Genomic DNA, 22,361 nt, shown 5'->3' on the forward strand with positions numbered 1-22,361 from the left:
TTCTGTGTTTGTAATGCTATTTTTTACTAAGAATCCTATTTTTTACTTCTACTATTACTACTAAGAATGCTGTTTTTTACTTTGTTTCGTCACCGACCGTACCTACTTGTATCGTAGAATCATTATTTGAGCAGGCAACATCACCACTAGCCCTATAGTTCTGTAAGATGAGATATGAATATCATGGCACTCGAAGTCAGAAAATACTGACTTGCTTTCTTGATTCACAAAGACATTAACTGTTCCTAATATTGAGATAGGCACGGCAATCTGCATATTGTTTTTACCTTTCGTGTGGCTTGTTATCAGTTACTGTCGGATGTTACTCAGTGGAAAGACGCCCCGGCAAATGTTGCAGCGAGAAAAGAATTTGTCACCTGGTAGTTCCCAAATCAATGATAAAAAATTATCTAACAACCACAAAGAATTTAAATCTTTCGGTTTAACGTCCTTCGAACAATCAGGAAGAATTGAACATGCTTTTGGAATACTCGGAAACTGACATGCTTGTTATCTGCATAAGTCTCCATTCCACATTGAGCCTTACATTGAATGGAGAAAGGTTTTTACAAGAGAAGAACAAGTTTTGATCTTATCAGCGGTCAAACGCATTTCCTTGTCATAGTTCCCGGGAAAATCTGCCTGAGTAGCTGAAAGATGAACTTCCACTCTGTTGCCATTCAAAAGCCCACGCGTTTTGACTTAGCAGAAGGAAGGGGAGAATCAAAGAATAACGCATTTCTAACTACAAAATAAACCTTCAGCTAGGGCCTACCAGTCTGCGCTTCGCGCGTTTCTGTCCCCTTCGTGGTGACGTTTTAGAGCGTATCAAGAAGCGCTTGCATTTCTTTCTCCTCATTCTGTAGTGTGCCTTGCTCTTGCTTTTTTGTTTACAATAATCGTCGGCTTTGCAATGTAAAAGATTGATTCTTTTTCGTAATTTGTATATTTAATTAAATGATTACTAAAAGACTGTCTGTGCGATAAATCCAAAATATATTAGATTTCTAAAATAAACATGGAAGTGTTCAACATATTTCTAACGAAGAAGGAAACTTACCTTGTGTTTGAGATAGTAAATATTGAAGATATTACAAATTGACTTGTTAAATCTACGTGAAGACTGAATACACATTATAATGATTGGATGCATTAGAAAATAAAGCTTTGTTTTAGGAGGCTAAAAAGTATATACACACAATGCATATACCAAGTAAAATTTTCCAAATCCTTTGAAAATTTTGCACACTGCTTAGCCTTTTTCTGTGTGTTTCACACTTAAATATCGTATTCAAACGAATGTTCGAATTCTTACAAATACTGTAGTGTAATAATTTTAATATTTATATATATGAACACAGAATCATCTTAATATTTTGAATGACACTTCGCTCTTTTGTTACATCTGTTTGAAGGATGATACCAGAAAAATGCTCTTTCCGGCTTCCTAAATATTTAATAGAAAACCTCATCTAGTTTACATAGTTCTCCATGTAATACAGTACCAATGTACCAATATGTACCAATTTCGGAAACTATTTCGTCTTACTTAGAACCTTGGCTTACAAAACTACAGATTATTGCGCTTGTAATACTATTACTATCATGTTCAATGACAGGGTTCTTCTCGTTCGATCTTTCAATACATTGATTGTTCATTGTAGCCTCGCTATACTCATCTAGGTATCTTCCGATGTAAATTATTAACATTTACAATAAGTGACAATAGGTTTACCCTATTTTTAAACTTTGTGGATAATTTATGGTTATAAAATTTCCCATTCTACAAAGCCGGAGAAAGAAATTTTCTAAAACATTTTGTTTCAGCTTTGCTGTCACAAGGAAAAGTACGCATATTTTGCTACTCCCTCATCTCATCACATAGGCCAAGAAGTACATTTGATGGCTGCGTGATGCACTGTTGGAACGGTAGTAGGTTTCTGCGGCCAACTACAAAAAGAAGTTCTCCAGAATGCGAGATTTCTTGTACAACTAAAATACTTTTCAATTTATCAACACAATTTTCTGCCACATATAAGTGCATCACATCAAATTAATTCCTTAGGTATTTGTTAGTCTGAAAAAAGTCAGCAGCTTCTTTCTAGGCAGCTACAAAATACAAGGTGATTCAAACAAACAAAACAAAACAAAACAAAACAAAACAAAACAAAAACAAAAAAAAACGTGAAATTTAGAAAATTAAATAATTGCATGAAAATATTTTTTTAAAAAAAATATGTTTAATAGTAAAACTAACGCCATTTAAGAATACACAAAAAGAAATCACAAGCTGACAAAACAGCGGATCTGGATGGCTACTAATTGTCACCATGTTTCGAAATTACACGTTCCCCAAACAACTGGCATACAGCAGTCATCGACATTCGTGCTGTGTGGGATGTTGGTTTATCTTGCTGAAACCAGACTGTGTCAATAATGTATGGAAATTTCTGAAGCTGTTACACAACAAAGGCTTTAAGCATGACGACGTAACGATTCGATGTGACTGTAAATGGATGGACAATAAGGGCCCACCACATATCACACCGCTTGTTGCTGTGCAATGGACGCTGGTTTAGCTCCATAGAATTGTATTGTGCCCGTGGCGTCCTAAATTAAAATGACGGCGGAATTCTCTACGTGTCCCCTCCAGACTGTCATTGTTCTTGTAAAACGCTTTGATCGTGAAAGCATGTTGCGCACCACTCAAGCACTTACGATTACTAAACGGCAAAGTCATTGACAGGCTGATGTACGTTATTCAGTGTTACCAAACTCCCACTGTTGCCAACACTACTTTCAAAATTTCCCGTTTCTTTGAATCACCCTGTATTTTAAGGCTGAATTTGTTTCTCAAGAAAGCAATAGAGTTGCATATAAAACTCGTTACCTTTTGCTGAACGTAACTAAAATGTAACGATATGGAGTGAGGCAAGTAAAGTTTGCTGTAATTTTTTGGCAACATTTGTGAATGCAACAAATAGTTATAAAAGTAATAGTTCCTTAATAATTTCAGAAGATGTGATTCACATATTGCTTGACGGATCGGTGGGATTCGCAATCCTGTATTTCCTAGAAGCGCTGAAATTACGTTCTATAAATTTGTTTCTATTGTGAAAATTGTTTAGATCTAAATAATAATAATTAAGGACATAAATCTCAAATTCCTGATATATCTATTTTCTTGTAGAAAGGCCTTACTCCCTTCGGGGAAAGATTCGGTAAGAAAGACTGAATATAAAAGCAAGCATAATACTCAGGGAGAAAAAAGGGGGCTGTAATGAAGAGGTGATATATTTTTAAATCGCTCTTAAGACTGCATAAGGAACTGAATTAGTAATTTTGCTAAGACACTTTTTATTTATTTATTTGAGGGAAGAAAGAACACACTGACTTCACTGAAATCTATGAATCCGGAGAATGCTGCATGAAAAGTTTTAATTTCTAAAATTAAGACGGCATATGAATGTTCGGATTTCTAGTTTTGCAATTAGGAGGTCCAACTTATAGTTAAACCTTAACAATTCGACTTTAAAACTCCTCTCACAGTTACTATCTTTGAAATGAATTGAACACCTCTAGAAGTTCTGGATTTAAGTTGTCCTGTATCTTCCACTTTCCAATCCGCTCCCGGCGAGCGAAAGAATCTTAAGGAAAGAGAAGAAAGTGGATAACTTTTGTCTTGTTAGAATTGTACGGACTAGCCCTTCCCACACAGTTACACGTACATATATTCTCGCAATGTGTGTGACTGTCATTCCTAATTACTCAATAATACTAAAGACAAGCATGTAAACCATGTAAACTGTTTCGAATATACCATTGCAAAAAGTGCACGCTTCCAGCAAGAGATGTCGACTGTTTCATACACGTACTGTAGTCTAGTCAATTCATCAGAATAGTTGAATAATGAATTGAGAAGAGAGATGGACAAAGCCAAAGAAATGTACATGGAATAGACATGTGAAAAAATAATGGAACTTCAGCGGCGCGGCAGATATGATCTGATGTTACCAGAAAGCACAAGAATTAGGAGAGACAGCTAACAAAATTATACGTACGTTTGAAATCACAGACCATCAAGGTCATGAAGTCACTATCAAAGAATCCTTAAAATTTGGGAGGAATAAATGAAAGATCTGTATGATCAGAAGAACCGGCCCAAAGATATTGCGATCGAAGCAGAGAAAGATGTGGATACCCAGTATATTGAAAAGTGAAGTAGTATAAGCCATCAAAGACATGCGAGGGAGGGAACCCACTGGAGACCCAGCAGATTTGCTTAAGAGATTAGAAGATAATGTAATAAAAGTACTGACTTTATTAATTAGCAAGACCTACCTGAGTGGAGAATGGTCAAAGGATTTTCTTGATGTTACAATGACTGCATTACACAAGGAAAAGCACGCAAAGAAGTGCAGCGACCACAGAATCATTAGCCTTATTTCCCACACTGTTAAGATTATTGCGCGCGTACTGGAAAGATAGAAGAGATGTTGAAGAAAGATCAATTTGGATTCCGGATGGCACCAGAGATGCTATTGGCTTGATTAGTATTATGTCAGAACGAGTTTTTGAGGTAAAGGAAGAGTTGTGTTTGTATTCCATCGACTCTTCCTTTACCGGGTCAATTGGACCAAATTTCTGAAAATACTTTTAAAAAAAGGGGGTCAACTGAAGAGACTGACGACTCATTCGCAATATATACATAGGAAAACGAGTGGAGTTGCTCTTTAATGAAAGAGAAATCAACAGTGTGGAGATTGGAAGAGGAGTCTGACAAGGATGTAGTATGTCGCCCCAATTATTTAACATTTACAGCGAATGCTTACTGAAAGCAGCATTAATGGGAATTGGAGATTTCAAAATGGAGGCAGGTATGCAGAAGATACGGTTATTATAGCTAGAACCGAAGAAGGACTACAGGAAATGATTCACAAATTAGTTGACACTGGGAAACCATATGGAATGAAAATCAACATCGAAAAATCGAAAGTCATGAAAATATCCCGTGGGAACGCGCCTTTACGGGTCAGGGTAGAGCAAAGAGAACTTGAAGAGGTCGATAATTTCAAGTATCTGGGAAGTATTCTGACTAGAGACGCTTACTGCACCAAAGAGATTAGGTCAAGAATTGCTATAGGCAAAGAAGCATTCAACAAGAAAAGATTACTCTTAACTAGCAGGCTTAATAATGGACTAAGGAAGAAGTTGGTCAAGTGCTATGCACAGAGTAATGGATTGCATGGTTCAGAGATTTTCACATTATAGTTAGAGAAGAAATACTTAGAGAGCTTTGAAATGTGGTGTTGGAGAAAGATGGAGAAGATAAAATGGACAGAGAGAGTAACAAAAGAGGATGTCTTAAAACAGATAGGAGAGAAGAGGATGTTTTTAGTCTGCATCCTTCGTAGGAAGGTTAATTGGATTGGACTCATCTTGCGAAACAATTGCCTTCTTCATTCCACCACAGAAGAAAAGATAGAAAGAAAGCGAGGAATCGGAAGAAGAACACAATTGATCAATGATTTGAAAAACACAAAAAAATACTGGGAGTTAAAAGAGGAAGCTGAAGATCGAGAAACGTGAAACAAACATTCCTAGACCCAAACAGAAAACAAAAACAGTCCTAGGACCTACCAGAAGGCAGAATACTTAATAATAATAATTATATGGGGAAGTTCTATCGCTTTCCGGGTGTTAGACGCAGCCTTAATATATCATTACAAGTGTATAACTGTAGCTGGAAATGATCAAATATGCACCTATAAATGTACAGCAATTAATAAATATTGCATTATAAACAGAAAGTATACTTTATTATCTATAGACGCATCCCATATTTCAAGATCAAAAGTCCGATTAAATTGGTCCAGCTATTCACTGAATACGCTCATGTGCAGCTCCACCAGCAATTTTCGTAACTCACAAGTACTTCCGAAATAAACCTCTTTTAATAATTAAAATACATAACAATAAAAACACAGAAGCTAAAATTCAAGTAACCGCATTTCAAAATTCTTTCATTTGCGTGATTAGCTACCTTCACTTATTGCAGAACGGGAAAGTCAGATAAAATGCGAAGTAGTAGGAACGAAAATGGAAAAAGGTTTGAATTATGCGCGCTTCGAAGATAAATTTCCTATTGGATCATTGATTCAACTGCATTTTGTAAGTTAGCAATTAAAAAAAGAAGAAAGAAGGAAAGAAAAAAGCACAACCACATCTGAAATGATCTTAGAACATTCATTTTAAATGCTTATAAAATTTTGTAAAGATTTGCGAAGGATATAGTCAGGTCCCTAACCCTGGCAGAAATTGTTCTGTACCTACCTGTTGCAGTGAAAAATTAAATATATTGTCAACACGCAACAAGAATAATCTAATCGCAAAACACAACGGATGTAAACACTGAGTAGCCTTCAAGCAACAGAGAAGATCATAAACCTCATTCGGGGTACTACCTGTTCTAGACCTTCGCTATTAAAACAACAAACATTTAAAACATACCTTGAGTGGTTCAGAAATACAATATTTTTGATTCTATGAAACATGCTTACAAGCGAATCATATAAGCAATGTCGAAGAGGAGAGGATAAAACTCAACTTCTCTCCATAGTATAGTTCATATAGTGTTGAATGATTATATAGTAAAGATAACAGATATACTTCCTGAATATGGTGTATTTATTGGATAGTTTCCACACAAAGAAACAAATATGTTGCAAACAACTTCACATTCCGCATGCGATATATGCATTGATAGCGGTATAAAAACACTTAATTAGTATGTCTTTATTAAAAAATGGTTTTCTCACACTTCGCTACTGAAAACACGCAACACTACAATGATCTTTTTGGAGAGAAGTGGAGCTAAAGACTTCCAAATGGTATGTTGCTCCGACATAAATGATATTCCACTATAAGAAATGCTGGTAATATATCCTACTAATGCTGCTGATAGCTCCAAGCAGAGATTATGCGTAATAGTAAGTAACAGGTGCTTTATACATAACTCCAACTGGTTACGTAACACAAAAGAAAATGTCTCTAGCGACTTCACTTCACGCTATCATTAAAAATCTTCAATCCTTTGCTTTTTCTTACTTCAGAAAAGAATATTTAGTGCAAACTCACTTTTCAAATAATATGCGCTATTAAAATAGAAAACTGCGGAATTAGGAGCGCAAGTAACTACATTGTATAGCGACTTACTTTTACAGAACATAATTATGCACTAATTTGAGGACTAGAAGCGTTCTCCGCGTTAGGTTTGACTTGGCTTGCCAGAAGGGGAATTTCCCGAAACGTTCAAGGGATCGCCAGACTATTTATGAAATGTTACTATACAGTAAACGAATGTTAATACAGGACGACTGCATTGGGTTAATTTATACAGTCCAGGCAACGTCAATCTAGATAATTATCCAGTCTTTCTTGAGATAACAGCGTATTTACATAGTCCACAATCAACATTTCCAACCAACTTTAATGTAAAATGGAATGAAATTATAGTAGGTCCATATGTTCCTATCAGAATGAAAAAGTTCTTACATATAACATATTTGGTAATTCTAAATGAAGTGATTGGCCGTCTGGCTTTCTCACACGCTTCACAATATCACAAGCATTGCTGTTTCTTTATCAGTCCGACTGGCGACAGTAAGTCGCCGAAACACTGTATCGTTTCCAGATTAGAAATTATGTAGTCCGTAAAAAGAAAATTCACTTTTTTAATGTTCAATACTTTTAATCTTTTGTAGTGAAGAAAAATTACATAAAAGAATAAATGTTCACTAAAGCGTCTTGCACATTTGTGGTAAAAAAATAATTTAGAGTCAAGAATTGGTTATAATTTCTTCGAAATTTCCTGACTCAACAGAATTTCCAGACTTTTCTTTTCTCAAATTCCCTGGTTATTCCTGGTTTTCCAGAGATACAGAAGTTCAGTAAATATACCTAGAGGTATAGCAGATAGACACAAGTCAAATAAATGTAGTCGTAAAAAATCATCCTCCATCTCATTTTCATTTATTTCTGGCAAAGACTGGCCTTTAATTCCTATATAAACAGTATTTATTACTATACTAACAAATGGAGGAAATAACAGATTCTTAACACATCAACTCAACTCACTTCTTCAAGAGTGAAATAATGTATTACTGTTCTGGAAGCAGTCTGGGTAACGTAGTGATTAACGTATCGGCACGGTACGCCGAAAATCCTGGGTTCTAGTATGTACTTTTTCACTTATTATGTATCAAAATATTTATTATGTTTCTATTGTATGAACTGATTCAGAACTTTGATGATGCATAACTTAGAGCCGGAAGCCTACATACCATATTTCACACGCTTCTACAGCAGGTCAGGGCTTATCACTATGCCAAGCTTGATCCCGATTGAATCAGTTCCAGTGATGTTTTCTTTTTTTCTTCGAAAAATCTGGCTCAAAACTTGACAGCCCATAATTCGGAAATCGAAAACACACACTATAATATTTCACATAATTATATATCAGGTAAAGGTCATGCCAAGTTTGATTCCAATTGGGTAAGTTCGGTGTATGGTTGTTTATTTTCGAAAATATGACGCAAAATTTGACCTTTCATAACTGGGAAATCAAAGGTCTACACAATATTTATTATACATATTCATAAAGGTCTACACAATATTCTGGCACTACCACCATGCGAAGTTTGACCCCGATTGGATGAGTTCCTTTTTTTTTTTTTTTTTTTTTTCTTTTCTTCGAAAATATTACTCCAAATTTGATGACCCACAGCTTGGAAACTGAAAATCTGCACAACATAACATTATCCACTCTTATATCATACATTGGTCCCAATTGGATGAGTTTGGTTGAACTCGTATGATATATAGTGACTTGATTTTTCAGGGAAAATCGAATGAAGGAAGAAAATAAACTTTAGTATTTAAAAAAGGAAAAAAAAAAGTACTTCTGGAAACAATATGTCGAAGAAAACATTTTTTAGGTTGCAAAAATTGATCACATTAGATAAATAGTTCGAGTTTGGGTATAGCGTCCCTTTTCAGCACCAATGCTGTCTGCCAAGTGGGCATAAAGCTGAAGGTGAAATATGAATTAACGTAATACGTTCAATGCTCCCCTACCGAGAATCGAACGCGGGACCCCGTGTACAAAGGCACAAATGCTAGCCAGTAGATCAGCAGGAAGGGCTTGGGAGTGTTTTGCGTCCTTTGCAACATCAAGGTTACAAGGGACCAGGCCTATTGTTGACATGTGATCTGAACAACGAATTAGGTTTGAAGCTGGTGCAGTTTCTGGCTCTGCAGACCATCATGTAAGATGAAGGTTCACAATACAGGCTGTTTCCCTCCATTGTATCTCGCTTTCAAGTTAAATAATAAGACTAGTAACTTTATATGGAAAATTCCTTTCTTAATACTCCCTTAGTGCGAGCTAGTGCTCGTTGGGAAAATTAGAGGGCATGAGCTATATATTTTGTTCATTCTTTCATCTCATTTTCCTCTGTTTTTATCCTAATTATTTGTATTATTGTAAAAAAAAAAAAAAATAGTATCAGATTTTATACCTTTCTTTTATTTTTATTATTGTATTTTTTTTTTTTTTAAAATACGCAATAATGTGGGATATTAAAGCATGTAGAATTAAATGACAACTTAGCTATTTTTAAAATTGTACATTTGGAGGTCCAATATGCAATTAGAGCAATTAACCAACTATATTAAAGAATTCATTTTCTTTTCTTTATGGTATTTATGGTTTCTTTAACAAACGTTTTCTTCTCATCATCAAATCGAAGATTACATATTCGGAGTATTGTAAGAAATACAAGTATATCCAACTTCTTGTGTAATCTTTTTACTTTCAAGCGACGAAACGAGAGAAGTACGTACGTTGGTTATGAAACGAAATCAAATTCGAGATTTTAACGGATTTACACGTTTCATGGACTATAGATACCGACAAAGTTATCAAAGTGATCTTTCGGCATCTGTCCGTCTGTTCATCCGTTCGTCCTGATGTACACTCACCTAGAGGCCATATTGTTCAACGTATCTCAACGAAATTTTGAACTTAAGGCTTCTATGTGATTCTCCATTATTATTATTATTATTATTATTATTATTATTATTATTATTATTATTATTATTATTATTATTATTATTATTATTTTCGAATTTTCTTCTTACCCCTAAAAATAAGGGTATTTGACTTAAGGGTAAAAATCAAAAACTGCGATTTAAAAAAAAAAAAAGCTATAACGATTTTGCTTATATTTCAATTTTTTGAAAACAACCCCATTATGTTGTATCATTTCTCTGACAAAAACTGAGAAGAGAGAGAGTTTATTCTTGGTGTGAGTTTCCTTTCGAACGATTTTCTCAAAAACGGCTCAGACAACTTTGTTTCTACTTCATAAATAAATATTTCATTAATAATATGACAATATGGCATTGCTCACTTGCCCTGAAAAAGTGTACGAAAGGAAGTTTATTCTTTGGGGTGAATTTTTTTGGACGATATTCTCAAAAATGACTCTTCTGATTTTCTTATATTTTGTAAATAAATATTTCATTAATATTCTGACAATATTGTATAATTCATTTGTTCTTAAGAATGTACGAAGGGTAGATTGTTCTTTTTTTTTTTAACGATTTTGTATAATAGTACTCATGAGATTTTTTATTATTTTGTATTCAAATATTTCATTAATAACCTTAACATATGGCATAAGTTATCCAAGGGGTAGTTTTTTGAAAATGCCTTATTAATTTTGTTCGTATTTCAGAAGAAAATGTTACGTTAATAACTGCAGCACTACATGATTTAATTTAAGGAATTGAAACGAGACATTTTAGTGCGATGGCGCGTACAGTTTATTTTTATTTGAGTTTACATCAGCATAAGTGACGTAGTTTTAAACTACATTGTTGTCACTAAAACTGCAACATCAAAACGAAGTTATCACATTAACCCGTCATTTGCATCGAAAGATACTGGCATAAATAGCAGTGCATCACATGCGCCGGACAACCCGGTGGTAGCAGTAACCGAGAGAGTGACAAAGGATCCGTAATTATAGAGTGCAAGTATGTCTGCTTGATGTGAGTGAATTACAGCGGTTTAAGTATGCCTCGTTGGTACTCGTAAATGTAACGATTTCCGAAGATTTCAGTTTTTGATTGCTGGAGAACTGACATTTAGAGACTGCATTTTATCCTTCCTCGATCTGGGTGTCTGTATTGGGCCAAACGCAGTGGACAATGATAGGAATCTGGAATCAGTGGATCGAGAAAGGAGCATACAACCGTCCAAAATCCATCTAATGAGCCCTGTCACATCACCGACAGAGAGAAGACATCTACTGCAAGTGGTTATTGTGAGGTACAGCCACAGCACAAATATTCGCGTACAGCGACTGGTAACTATATGTACAGTTTGACAGCATCTGAAGTGTCGAGTTTTTTCACGCATCCCTCGCTGTGGTTCCCTTTCACCATACGCAATAGGCGCCTGAGGCTGGATTGGTACCAAGAAAGTACCGCATGACAGGTCGAGTGGCATATAATTATTTCCGCTATTGTCGGCAACACTGTGATGGTTGAATCCGTGATTGGTACCTAACGTTGGAATACAGCCTGCCGTCGTACACTACAAACACCGCTTAAGTAACAAGTTCATCCTCGTATTAAAAGGTATCTAACTGTCACACTTGGGCCTGCTGACTCTTTTGTGATGCTGCAAACTAAATGCCAGAAGCGTAAGGTAGTTAGTAAAAGAAAGTATAAAGGCTAGAAGAACAGAATCATGACAGACAATTGTGGTTCTCCAGGTTGAAGGCTAACCGTTAAGCTAACATTCAGGGTCACAAAAGGCTGTTCAGTATACATACCTTAAGCCTTGGAAAGAAAGACATTAGAGATTGGGCTAAGCCGAGGAGAAACCTGACTTCACTACTACTATTACATGGACTATAGCAATTGCTAATGAGGACTATAGCTTTACCAGAAAAGACGCAATAAACCGAATATAAAATAAAATTTGAAATCAATAATGTGTTGGGAATGTGAGAAATCCCGTGAACGGTAGTGGCAGTATTGAGAAGTCTGGCTTGTCATGACTGATGACATATAGTAGTACAGTAGAAAGAAAAGGACACCATTAAGTAAAATTTACCTGTAAGAAATGAAATGAAATGAAATTTCCAGTTTAACGCTTATACCCTTTAGGATAAAGGAGAGGGTTGGGTTAATGAAGGTGAATAATTATGATATAATTTGTGGGATGAGATATGGGAGGAAACGGAAGAACTCGAGCGAACCCACATAAACGATGTTGTCCACCACAATATCACATGAGTGGGATCGAACCAGAACATCTCGCACCAGAAATGAACGCTCTACCTCTGTGTCCCTCAATTAAGCAGATGCTTAGATGATGATTAACGAAGAGTATTTTACAACTTGAACTAGTTAAGTGAGTGAATATATAAACTAAGAATCAAATGAAAACACCAAGAAAATAATCCTAGGATTGAAATATGCTCCTATAAAAGACATGCTTTCTATGAGAATATTTGCGAAAACCAAACCGAACTAGGGCAGTTTCTTACAAGAAATAAACTAATAATGGAGAGTACTTATTTTTCTCATAAAATATTAATCTGAGAATATAAAAGTTGTCAGAAAACATTTCTGAACCAACAGATCATGTATTGGTAAATGAGAAATGTGCTTCCTAAAGTTACGGATTTGAAAAGTAGTCGCGACGCAAACGCGACTTAAATCATTGTTTAGTTCGAAAAAAAAATAATAAGAGCAAGATTAATTACATAGTATGGAACATGGTTAGAAAAAAGAAGAAAATGAAATACAGAAAATTTAAATTCAAACAAATGAGAGAAAAAAAAAAACAAATTTTAACAAGACAAATAATACGAAAATTAGATATGACAGAAATGCAAGCTAATGACGTGGAACAGATAAAAATACATTGAAATGGTGCTTAAGAAAACTGCAGAAATGATAGGAAGACCAAAAAAATAAGGAAGGACAATGACTTGATTAGGAGTCTAGACAGGAACTCATACAAAAAAAAAAAAAAAAAAAAAAAGATTCAAAAAGAAACTAGAGGAAATTACGAAAAGTATGAGAAACTAAGGACTTTAAAAAAAAATATATATATGAAGCACAGCGTAGACGAGATTGAAAAGTAAAATGGGTAGAATGAGGAAAGAATATTCCTTGCGGCAATTAAAAAAATTTCGAAAGGATATCAACCTAGATGTAAAGGCTATAGAGACTGAAATGGCAATGTGTTGAAGGAGAAAAAGATTACGCAAAGGTAGGCCGAACAATTCTAGATAGAGTTCAAAAAACAAATACATATTAACCAACAACACGAAGAATATAAGCAATGTTAAATCCTCCCAGCTTGTCTATTGGCTAGCGCCTTAGGTTCCAGGTTCGATTCCCGATGAAAGACCACATAAAATTTAATTTTACAATCATTTACTTTCATTGTTCATCCGTCTCCTTTATCCTTAAAAGCATAATCATAGGAGGATGGGAGGTTAAATTTATATATATTCCATATATATGTATGTATATATATACATCTATATATATATATATATATGTGTGTGTGTGTGTACCTATATATATATATATATATATATATATATATATATATGTGTGTGTGTGTGTGTGTGTGTTTCTGTTTCATTTAATAAGCAACATAAATTAAACGAGGAGAATGGAGGAAACAAAATCCTATTGAGAAAGGTATATACAGAAATCAGGAAGCTAAAAAGTTCTACGAATATTATTAGCGTTTAACCCCTTCAGGACCACAAGAATGAGACAAGAAGAAGTATATGTTTTAAGTTATTTACGCTAAAGCTGACGAGGAGATTCCAAAGATCGTCATCGTAAGTTGGTCAAGTTAACGGTTACGTAGTCTGGGATAAACAATAACTATCCCTACAGTAAACAACGAATGATTTAAAAACTTTTTTTTTTTTTTTTTTTTTAGGATTTAAATTTCTGGGCTTTCGGCATCAATGGACATTTAGCCCGTTACATATGAGGAATGATGTCTCTCAGCGAGTACACTATCTTGAGAGAGGGAAGGAAGAAAGGACTGGGGAATGAAGGAAGTGGCCTGGGACCTATACGTTAGGTACCACCCCATTTGCCTGGTGTGAATGAGAAAAACCCCGGAAAACATCATTCAGGATGGCTAGCCTGAAAAAGCTTCTTACACTTTTTCCACCGAGTGTCTCCACCGGGAATCGTGCCCGAGACCGTTCGCACCGAAGGCGAGAGCGTTAGCGACTACGCTACGCTTGAAAAGCTTTTTTACCGCTGTGAATAATGTTAGCAATTATAATATTTGTGCGTCTCAGTACTTCGTAGATCCATAAGTGACTGGTAAAATCATATAACATCAGAGGCTGGTTACAAAACTATCACAACAATTTATATTAATTTGTATTCAAGCAAATTTAGGTAGTTCCTGTATCTTTAATACCCGACACACGAAAACTGAAACATTTTAAATGATTCAGAACAACATTGGACCGTTTAAAGAAATAGAACAAACATGGCCCTTGGTCGTGAAAGGGTTAACGGGGAAAAAATGGTCCCAAGATGAGACAAATCAATCGATAGATCTCACCGACCTGAACTAAATAATATTGGGGTGTAAGAGTTCAAGCGATGCCAAGCCTCTCAATATGACACAACCCCAATGTTAATGAGATGTAGCCCAACATTACGAGAAATTCTACAATTTTAATTTTAGTTTAACTATAATGTAGTCTGGGGGATTAGATATTAGATTTCTGGGTTTTCGTCATGTAAGGCCATGTTGGGCAGTCAAAAAAATGAGCAATGACGTCCCTCGGCGATCACACTGCCCGGGGAATTGGCGAGGAAGACAGGAATGGGGAAGGAAAGAAGCAGCCTGCGACTATTATGTTAAGTACTATCCCAGCATTTGCCTAATATGAATGAGGAAAACCTAGGAAACACCTTACTCAGTATGGCTGGCCTAAAAAGGCTGTTACACCTTTTTGACCGAGTGTACCCACCGGGAAACGAACTCGGGACCAACGGGAGAGTGTTACCGACTACGTTATGGGGGGCCACTATAATATAGTCTAAAGTAGCACATATCAATCGATAGATCATATCAAGATGAATAAAATAAATTATTCAAAACTTGCATGCGCGGTTTTGAGAAAAAACGACTATTTTTTATGCTGCTAAAAACAGTGTCTGTCGTTACCAAATTGACAGTTTTTTTTTTAATTCTGCTGGAGTAAATTATATCTATTGTTCTTTATTTTCTCCTACTAGTAACACACACACTCCTAATCGTTACACAGATATTAACAACGCTTACGAATGTGCTACTTGTAATAGAACATCTGCTAACGATAGGAATAATCCAAAACATGGATCAAAAGACTGCGATCTTGGCCAATAATTAGTTTTTGGATCAGGGGCCACAAAAGTTTGTAACGGCTCCTAAATCGGATTTTCGCATTTTTTACGGAATAATCACATCATACTGAGTCAAGTGACATTTCGGGTTTGGCTACACTATATGTAGCTCTCCAGATATAAGGCGTACAAGAAAATATTTCACTGAATGAAATGTATTGAGTTTTCCGGATCAGAAGCCACAAAATTTTTGAACGGCCCGTAAATCCAATTTTCATATTTTTCACAGATTAAGCACACCACACTGAGTAAATTTTTAGTTTTGGTTACGTTACACTTTATACAGTTCTCAAAATATGGGGCGTACAAGAAAATGTTTGATTCTATGAAATGTTTTGAATTTTTTGGATCAGGGGCCACAAAATTTTTTGAACGGTCCTTAAATCGTGTTTTCGTATTATTTACCGAATAAGCACATCATACTGAGTAAATTGGTAGTTTTGGTTTGGCTACACTATATGTAATTCTCGAGATATAAGGCCTACAAGAAAATTTTTGCCTGAAATATATTGGATCTTTTGATCCAAAAATGATTAAAAATATTCCACGCTAGGAATTAATGAAAATAATAATAATAATAATAATAATAATAAATTAATTGTAAGATATGGGGAAGAAATGCTCGCAGATATAAGGTTGAAATAACATGCTCTATTAATAAGGAGGGTGACAAAATTAGGCTGCAAATCATAAAGATATTACTTTGTTGAAAAAGCTTATCCACAGTAATGAATGAAAGCTTAAAGATATATGCTGAAAACATAATTAGTAAATATCAAGCCTGATTTAGATTTAATAGGAGTATTAATACATAAATTATTTACTAGAAGATAGATAATAGAAAGATAATGAGCATATGCAAATGGGTATCCGAAAAAAAAAAACAAAAAAACACGTCACTGCGTAAAAATTTGACTGATTGTGATGAAATTTTGAGAGTGCAATGTGTTCCATGAGAAAGGTGAAGCAGCAGCAGTACTCCGTAGCTGTTGAAGAAGTTTGGTAACAGACAATTGCACGACTTTTTTTTTTTTTTTTTTTTTCGTGTTTTTAGTGAAATGTGATAAGTGACTTGAGGTCCTTTTTTGTTTACATGCCAGAGTGAAGAAGTATCCCTATTATGTTAAAGAGGGCATGTTTATTGTGAAACACTACTGAATTAGTTGTTCCATTAATACATGTCGGAGAATGTTGCAGGAATAGTTTGATGGTCGACAACCACCGTCTTCAGTCGTGTGCAAAGCCGCCCTCGGGCCGTCTTCGGCCCACTGAGCCCTTTAATCCAGCCCGCCTGACTTCTTACCTAATCTCTTAAACTGAGCTGAATTTTTTTCTTGGATAACTGATGTCCGCCTTGAAAATATCCTCCGCGTTGGAACATCCAGTGTAGAGTGCACCACCGAACATTGGTAGACTGGTCAAGTGTTCCACTAAAATGCTAAGTAAATAGATCATTCTGCTTTTCTTCAGTAAGTAAATATTTTGGTTACCGTTATAACAGTTTTTATGTTCCTGTAATATTAATGTACGACAAACGATTTTATAAGTTGAATATGGCTATTCAATTCTTGTGAAAATGTTGTACATTGTCTCGTACGTCCCTCGATGCCTGTAAGTTCTCTGTGGTTGGTTTACTCCTTGTTCCAATTTCCCCATTCACAAACTTCCAACGTCATCTTCGAAAATGCTAAGATGTTGAGACAGGACATTTCCAGCACCTCTTGTAATTTCATTTCATTTTTCACATATACAAGCCCTTCATGAACAAATATAGTTTCATGTCCTTTCCATTTACCATTTTTAGACGACAATTTCTTCGAGTGGGACACCCTGTGTGTATATATATAGTATCTTTATTAATTCAGTGACCAAATTCCGGAAGTGATTCCCTACACCAAATGAAAGTAAAAAGTTCTAATAAGCATGGGACGAAAAACGCCTGATTTCAGAGTCATAAAGCAGCAGAAAAAGCGAAACATCACGCTTTAAAAGATACTAGCTTCAAATAGACCTGTCTCAAGCGCTTCAGGGAACTAGTATGCGGTCTATATAAATATTCATGTTTTAAGAACCCTCCGGTACCGGTGAAACGGAATGTTCAATTAGTACTTAAAACTATAACCCCACATTCAAACTTCCATCATACAACTCGTTACGCCGGTACCGAATGATTGAAAAACGAATATTCAGATTGAGCGCATACTATAAAGGTAACCAGGAAAGTTCTGTCACTTTTTGTGGAGATTTGTGTTCCATTGGCCCTCACACCGTAAGTTGAATATGAATGGAGTAAGTCGAATGTGAATGGATGCGAAGGTCAGTTGCTGGTGTGGGTACATCCAACATACTACCTGGTTGTGGCAGTTCAGTTACACCGTGAACTTGCGGAAGGACAGAGTGAACATGGGACCTCCACAGAGCGCCATAAGCGCGTGTATGCTGTACGAGTTTAAACTGGGGTCAAACGCCGCTGCAGTGGGTCAGAAGATATGCCAGTCCTTTGGTGAGGGTGTCGTGACTACGTGGACGGTGCAGTGATGGTTTAACAAGATTAAGGACAGCGACGAAACACTCGAAGACGCACCACGTGCCGGAAGACTAACACATGTACAGAATGAAGATCTTTAGGCAACAATTAAGGCGAACAGTAGCCATACATGTGAGGAACTGGGACTACAATTCAGTGTGAGTGGAGAAACCATCCTGCAGCACCTCCGTCAACTTCAGAAGCATTACAAGTTGGGTCGATGGGTCCCACATGATTTGACTCAGGCCTGAAGGCCACGCGAGCACACACCTGTGTTTTTTTGCTGTCTCGTCTGAAGAAGGAGCCATTTCTGGATGGGATGTTGACATGTGATGAGAAGTGGGTCCTGTACGAAGTTCCGCGGCGCCATCATTGGTTAGCGTCCCATGAAACGGTTCCAAAACAGCGGAAATCAGCACTGCATCAGAAGAAGTTTCTCCTGTGTGTTTGGTGGACTACTCGCGACATCATGCATCGGGAACTGCTACCAGCTGCTCAGAGCATCAATGCCATTGTGTACTGTCTGCAGTCAAGCCGTGTTCATGAAAAACTCAAAACTCCAGAGTCAGTACTTCTGAATCGCAAAGGGGTCCTCCTGTTACAGGACAACGCTAAGCCCCACGTGGCTAGGATGACCCGGGACATCATTCTACACCTCGGATGGGAAACACTATTGCATCCGCCATACTCGCCGGACATTGACCCGTCCGATTATCACCTGTTCCATTTCTTGGACAATCACCTTAGAGGTTGCCAGTTCAAATCCGTAGTAGAGATGCAACATTTACTTGATACCCTCTTCGCTTCACGGCCCATCAAGTTCTACCGCGTTGGAATCCATGGCCTTCTAGAACGTTGGCAGAAAGTCGTCGATGCTGATGGAGACTATTTTTTGATCTTCCAGGTACGTCTCAGGTGACATATCGATGTTCGAAGGTGGTGGGTGAAAAAGCGACAGAACTTCCTTGGTTACCTTTATAGTTTCTGTTAATTTCTTGACCCATTTGTTACAGGTTCCATAGTTTTCAAGTCACGATGTTTCAAAGTGTTATGTTTTGCATTTTTGGCGGTTTATAACTCTGAAAGGAGGCGGCTTTCGATCTACGTTTATTATACTTTTTTTCTTTCATTTGATACTAGCTGAAATACCCATTCTTCGCATGGGTCAGATAAAATATCTATGTAAACAAACTGAACGACGAAAGGGAAAAAAAATATCGGTCATTTTCTACTACTTTTACATATCCCGGTAAACGCCCTCTAAGACCCCGTGGTTCGAAATTTGAAAAAAAAAAAAAGCCTCTGATCCCCAGCCAATGGGAACTGTATTTGGAAGTCAATGCCTGTGGAAGTATTACCATTCATGTCAGCGGTAGCGAAAACTATGGATTTGACACTAATATCGGTCATTTTGGATTATTTTTACATATCGCGGTAACCCACCCCGCAAGAGATCCTCGGGCCCATATACAATGGTAGCTAATTTGATTTTGAGTTTTAAAATTTCTTCTTAAAACGTTCGCCACACATCGTATTTATTTTTTGCCTGGAGACAATTTGTTCTTCGAACTACTTTTATTCTGTAACTCTTCTTCCCGTTGCTTCCATTTCTGAAACGATATTACGCGAAAACTAAAATATTGATCATGTAACTTTCTTTCAGGGAATACTTAAGCTTCTGGGCGTTAGTGTAAAAAATACACCAATGACACTTTTTCTTGTATAATTTACAGATGCGAAAAGGATGCTGGCTTCGCCCTTTACCTACTCGCTAAGGCAACCCTCCTTAATCCATTACTACACAGGCGCCTACTTGCTCCACTCCGTTAATGTCAATATATTGTGACATTGGAACTGCCGAAGTGGTGTACTTTTTGCAATGCGCCCAACCTCACGTAATATTTTTAAAGTCTCAACGTAATACGTATACAACAAATACAATGCAATGCTCTATTTCAAATTTCAAGGCTCTATCACAGGGTATCAAACTCAAGATTCCGTGCACCAAGGGCGCGCGCGCTAGCCCTTACACCAGCGGGGAGGGTGGTAGTTGTATAATCCTCAATATGTACTTCTGTAAGTAATATTTCACTTTTGAAATATCCAGAAGTAGCCTATTAACCTGTCATTTTTCTATCCAACCTAATTTTGTTTTATTTCCCTTCTACATTTGTATTTTCACATGTAATTTATCTAACTATACATATACCTTTTATATTTAATTGAATAAATGGATAAGCTGTACATTATGCAGGGTATATATATATATATATATACCCTGCATAATGTACAGCTTATCATGTAATGCATATAGCGGTATTGTGAAATCCCTATACAAAGCCCCGTATCTCTTACTGAAACTCTTCCTTTTTTTTATTAATAGGCCTAATGATTACTGCCACCAAGAATCAAATACCTGGCAGCATAAATTAAAGGCGAACATTCACAACTATAAGACAAAGACACCCCTGAGATAGCAATATAATAGGTACGACTACGATACTGCATCGAAACAACGAAGAAAAGTCGTAGTGTTGTCTGAGACATACATACAAAACATTCTCTTGAAAGTTAGATTTATTGCTATCGAAATAAACTACCCCTTTTGGATTTTGCCCAGAGAAACAACTTATACAATAATATAAAATTCCTAATGAAATATTGATTTACGGAAAATGAACAAAATCAGTACAACCGTTTACGAGAAAATCATTTTTGATTTTCACCCTTCAGTAAACTACCTTTATTTCTGGAGGTAGGATCAAAATTCGGAAAACTCTTCCGAAAAATCGTATAAAAACCTCAAAATTTAAAATTTGGTCTCGATATGCTGAACAGTATGGCCTCGCGGCAATTGTACATCAGAACAGACAGACAGACAGACATCGAAAAATCATATTTTTCGGTATCTATGGGCAATGAAACTTGTAAATTCGTTGAGATCTCGAAATCTTTTTTTCCACACAATCACCATACTTTCTTCTCTCCTATGGTCGTTCGAAAGCAAAAAGCTTTGAGACATGTTAAAGCATTTCCCGTCTGATGTTTCCCCAATATATACTGAATCATAACGCTTGCTAAGCAACCCTTATTGTGCTTTATTCACACAATAGCTAGTATGCAGCATAAAAATAGTTTTCCAGAATAATTTCCTGTGACACTTCTATATTTCGATTCTTTAAATACTGGAATTCATAACTCAAATAGATCAATATTCAATGTAATCAGCTTCCTAATTTAGGAATAAATGAGATAGTGATATTTGAGGGGGGGGGGAGAATACAATTTTCAAACGTGTTGATATGGGCAGAAGAAAATAAGGACTTCCGCAAGTGTACAGTTTCTCACCGTATCTTTCTGAGCATTCACTTTCTACAACGTTACAAATAAGTTACACATCAAGGAAACGTAACATGATAAATAAATAAATAAACTTCACTCAGGAAACAAGACTTTGGAATGTATTTTGTTACATTCCATCTTGTTCATAAGCGTTTACTTTAAAAGTACATATGTGTACTTAAATTTTGTAGAAGGAATGCGCAAGTTCAAAATAGTTCGTTAGTTGTAGGGATACCAAAATTTTTACTCCCAACAATGGATTAACAAAATTTTCACGGGTATCAGAAATACAGCATGGAGAAAAAGGTTGTGACCTCTCTACAGAATAAAGGTACATTATTTTTTTGTATGAAATCCTATAGAAGTGTTTCCTCATAAGATGAAAAGGCATAAATAAGAATTAGTTTAAGCGTGTGCAAGATTCCTGAAGCATACAAGCATGCGTGTTTCTGATATCTTTGCATGCCGCTGTATAAACACCATCAAGTCAGAACAAGCTATAGAGCTTTACAGCGCCTGTCTTAATGCATTGTAACTCCTAATGGAAATTCCAAGGCAGCATAAAAATCAGCTGAAACAAACAAAGATTATGCAGAAGTAAAACGCTTACACAAAAAGAATGCACTACAGACACAAGGTATTAAAGAATTTCATGCACACGTCAGATCTACATAGGAGATTCACTTACATTTTTTTAGCTTGAGGGTCTGGTGGTGGAGGGCTAGCAGAGGTCTGTGGCAACTTGACCGTAATCTTTACTCCACTTTCTGACTTTTCCTCACTCCGCTAAAAAGAGTAAGTACATAGATACTATTTGCAGACACAAACAAAAATTGTAATGTCACTGAACATCTGAAAGTACAAAGCTATCTCATAAACACCATGACGTAGTAAACACAAATATTCTTCTGAAAATAAAATTTCGAAAAATATACTTTCCGTTAAAAAAATCACGAAAATCGGTAAAGTAAAA

At 36.2% G+C, this 22,361-nt stretch overlaps 1 protein-coding gene across 2 annotated transcripts in view; it reads right to left on the minus strand.

The window, feature by feature from the left end:
* Positions 1–22,361, minus strand: part of Taf3 (TBP-associated factor 3) — a 109,562-nt gene that overhangs the window by 21,577 nt on the left and 65,624 nt on the right. For both annotated transcript variants that reach the window (XM_081762207.1, XM_081762206.1), the window contains one exon: positions 22,077–22,174. In XM_081762207.1, the coding sequence (XP_081618333.1) occupies positions 22,077–22,174 (98 nt within the window). The remainder of the gene's footprint in view (positions 1–22,076; positions 22,175–22,361) is intronic.

Source organism: Thermobia domestica, chromosome 6, assembly GCF_964235325.1.
Source record: "Thermobia domestica chromosome 6, izTheDome1.hap1.1, whole genome shotgun sequence".
NCBI lineage: Eukaryota > Metazoa > Arthropoda > Insecta > Zygentoma > Lepismatidae > Thermobia > Thermobia domestica.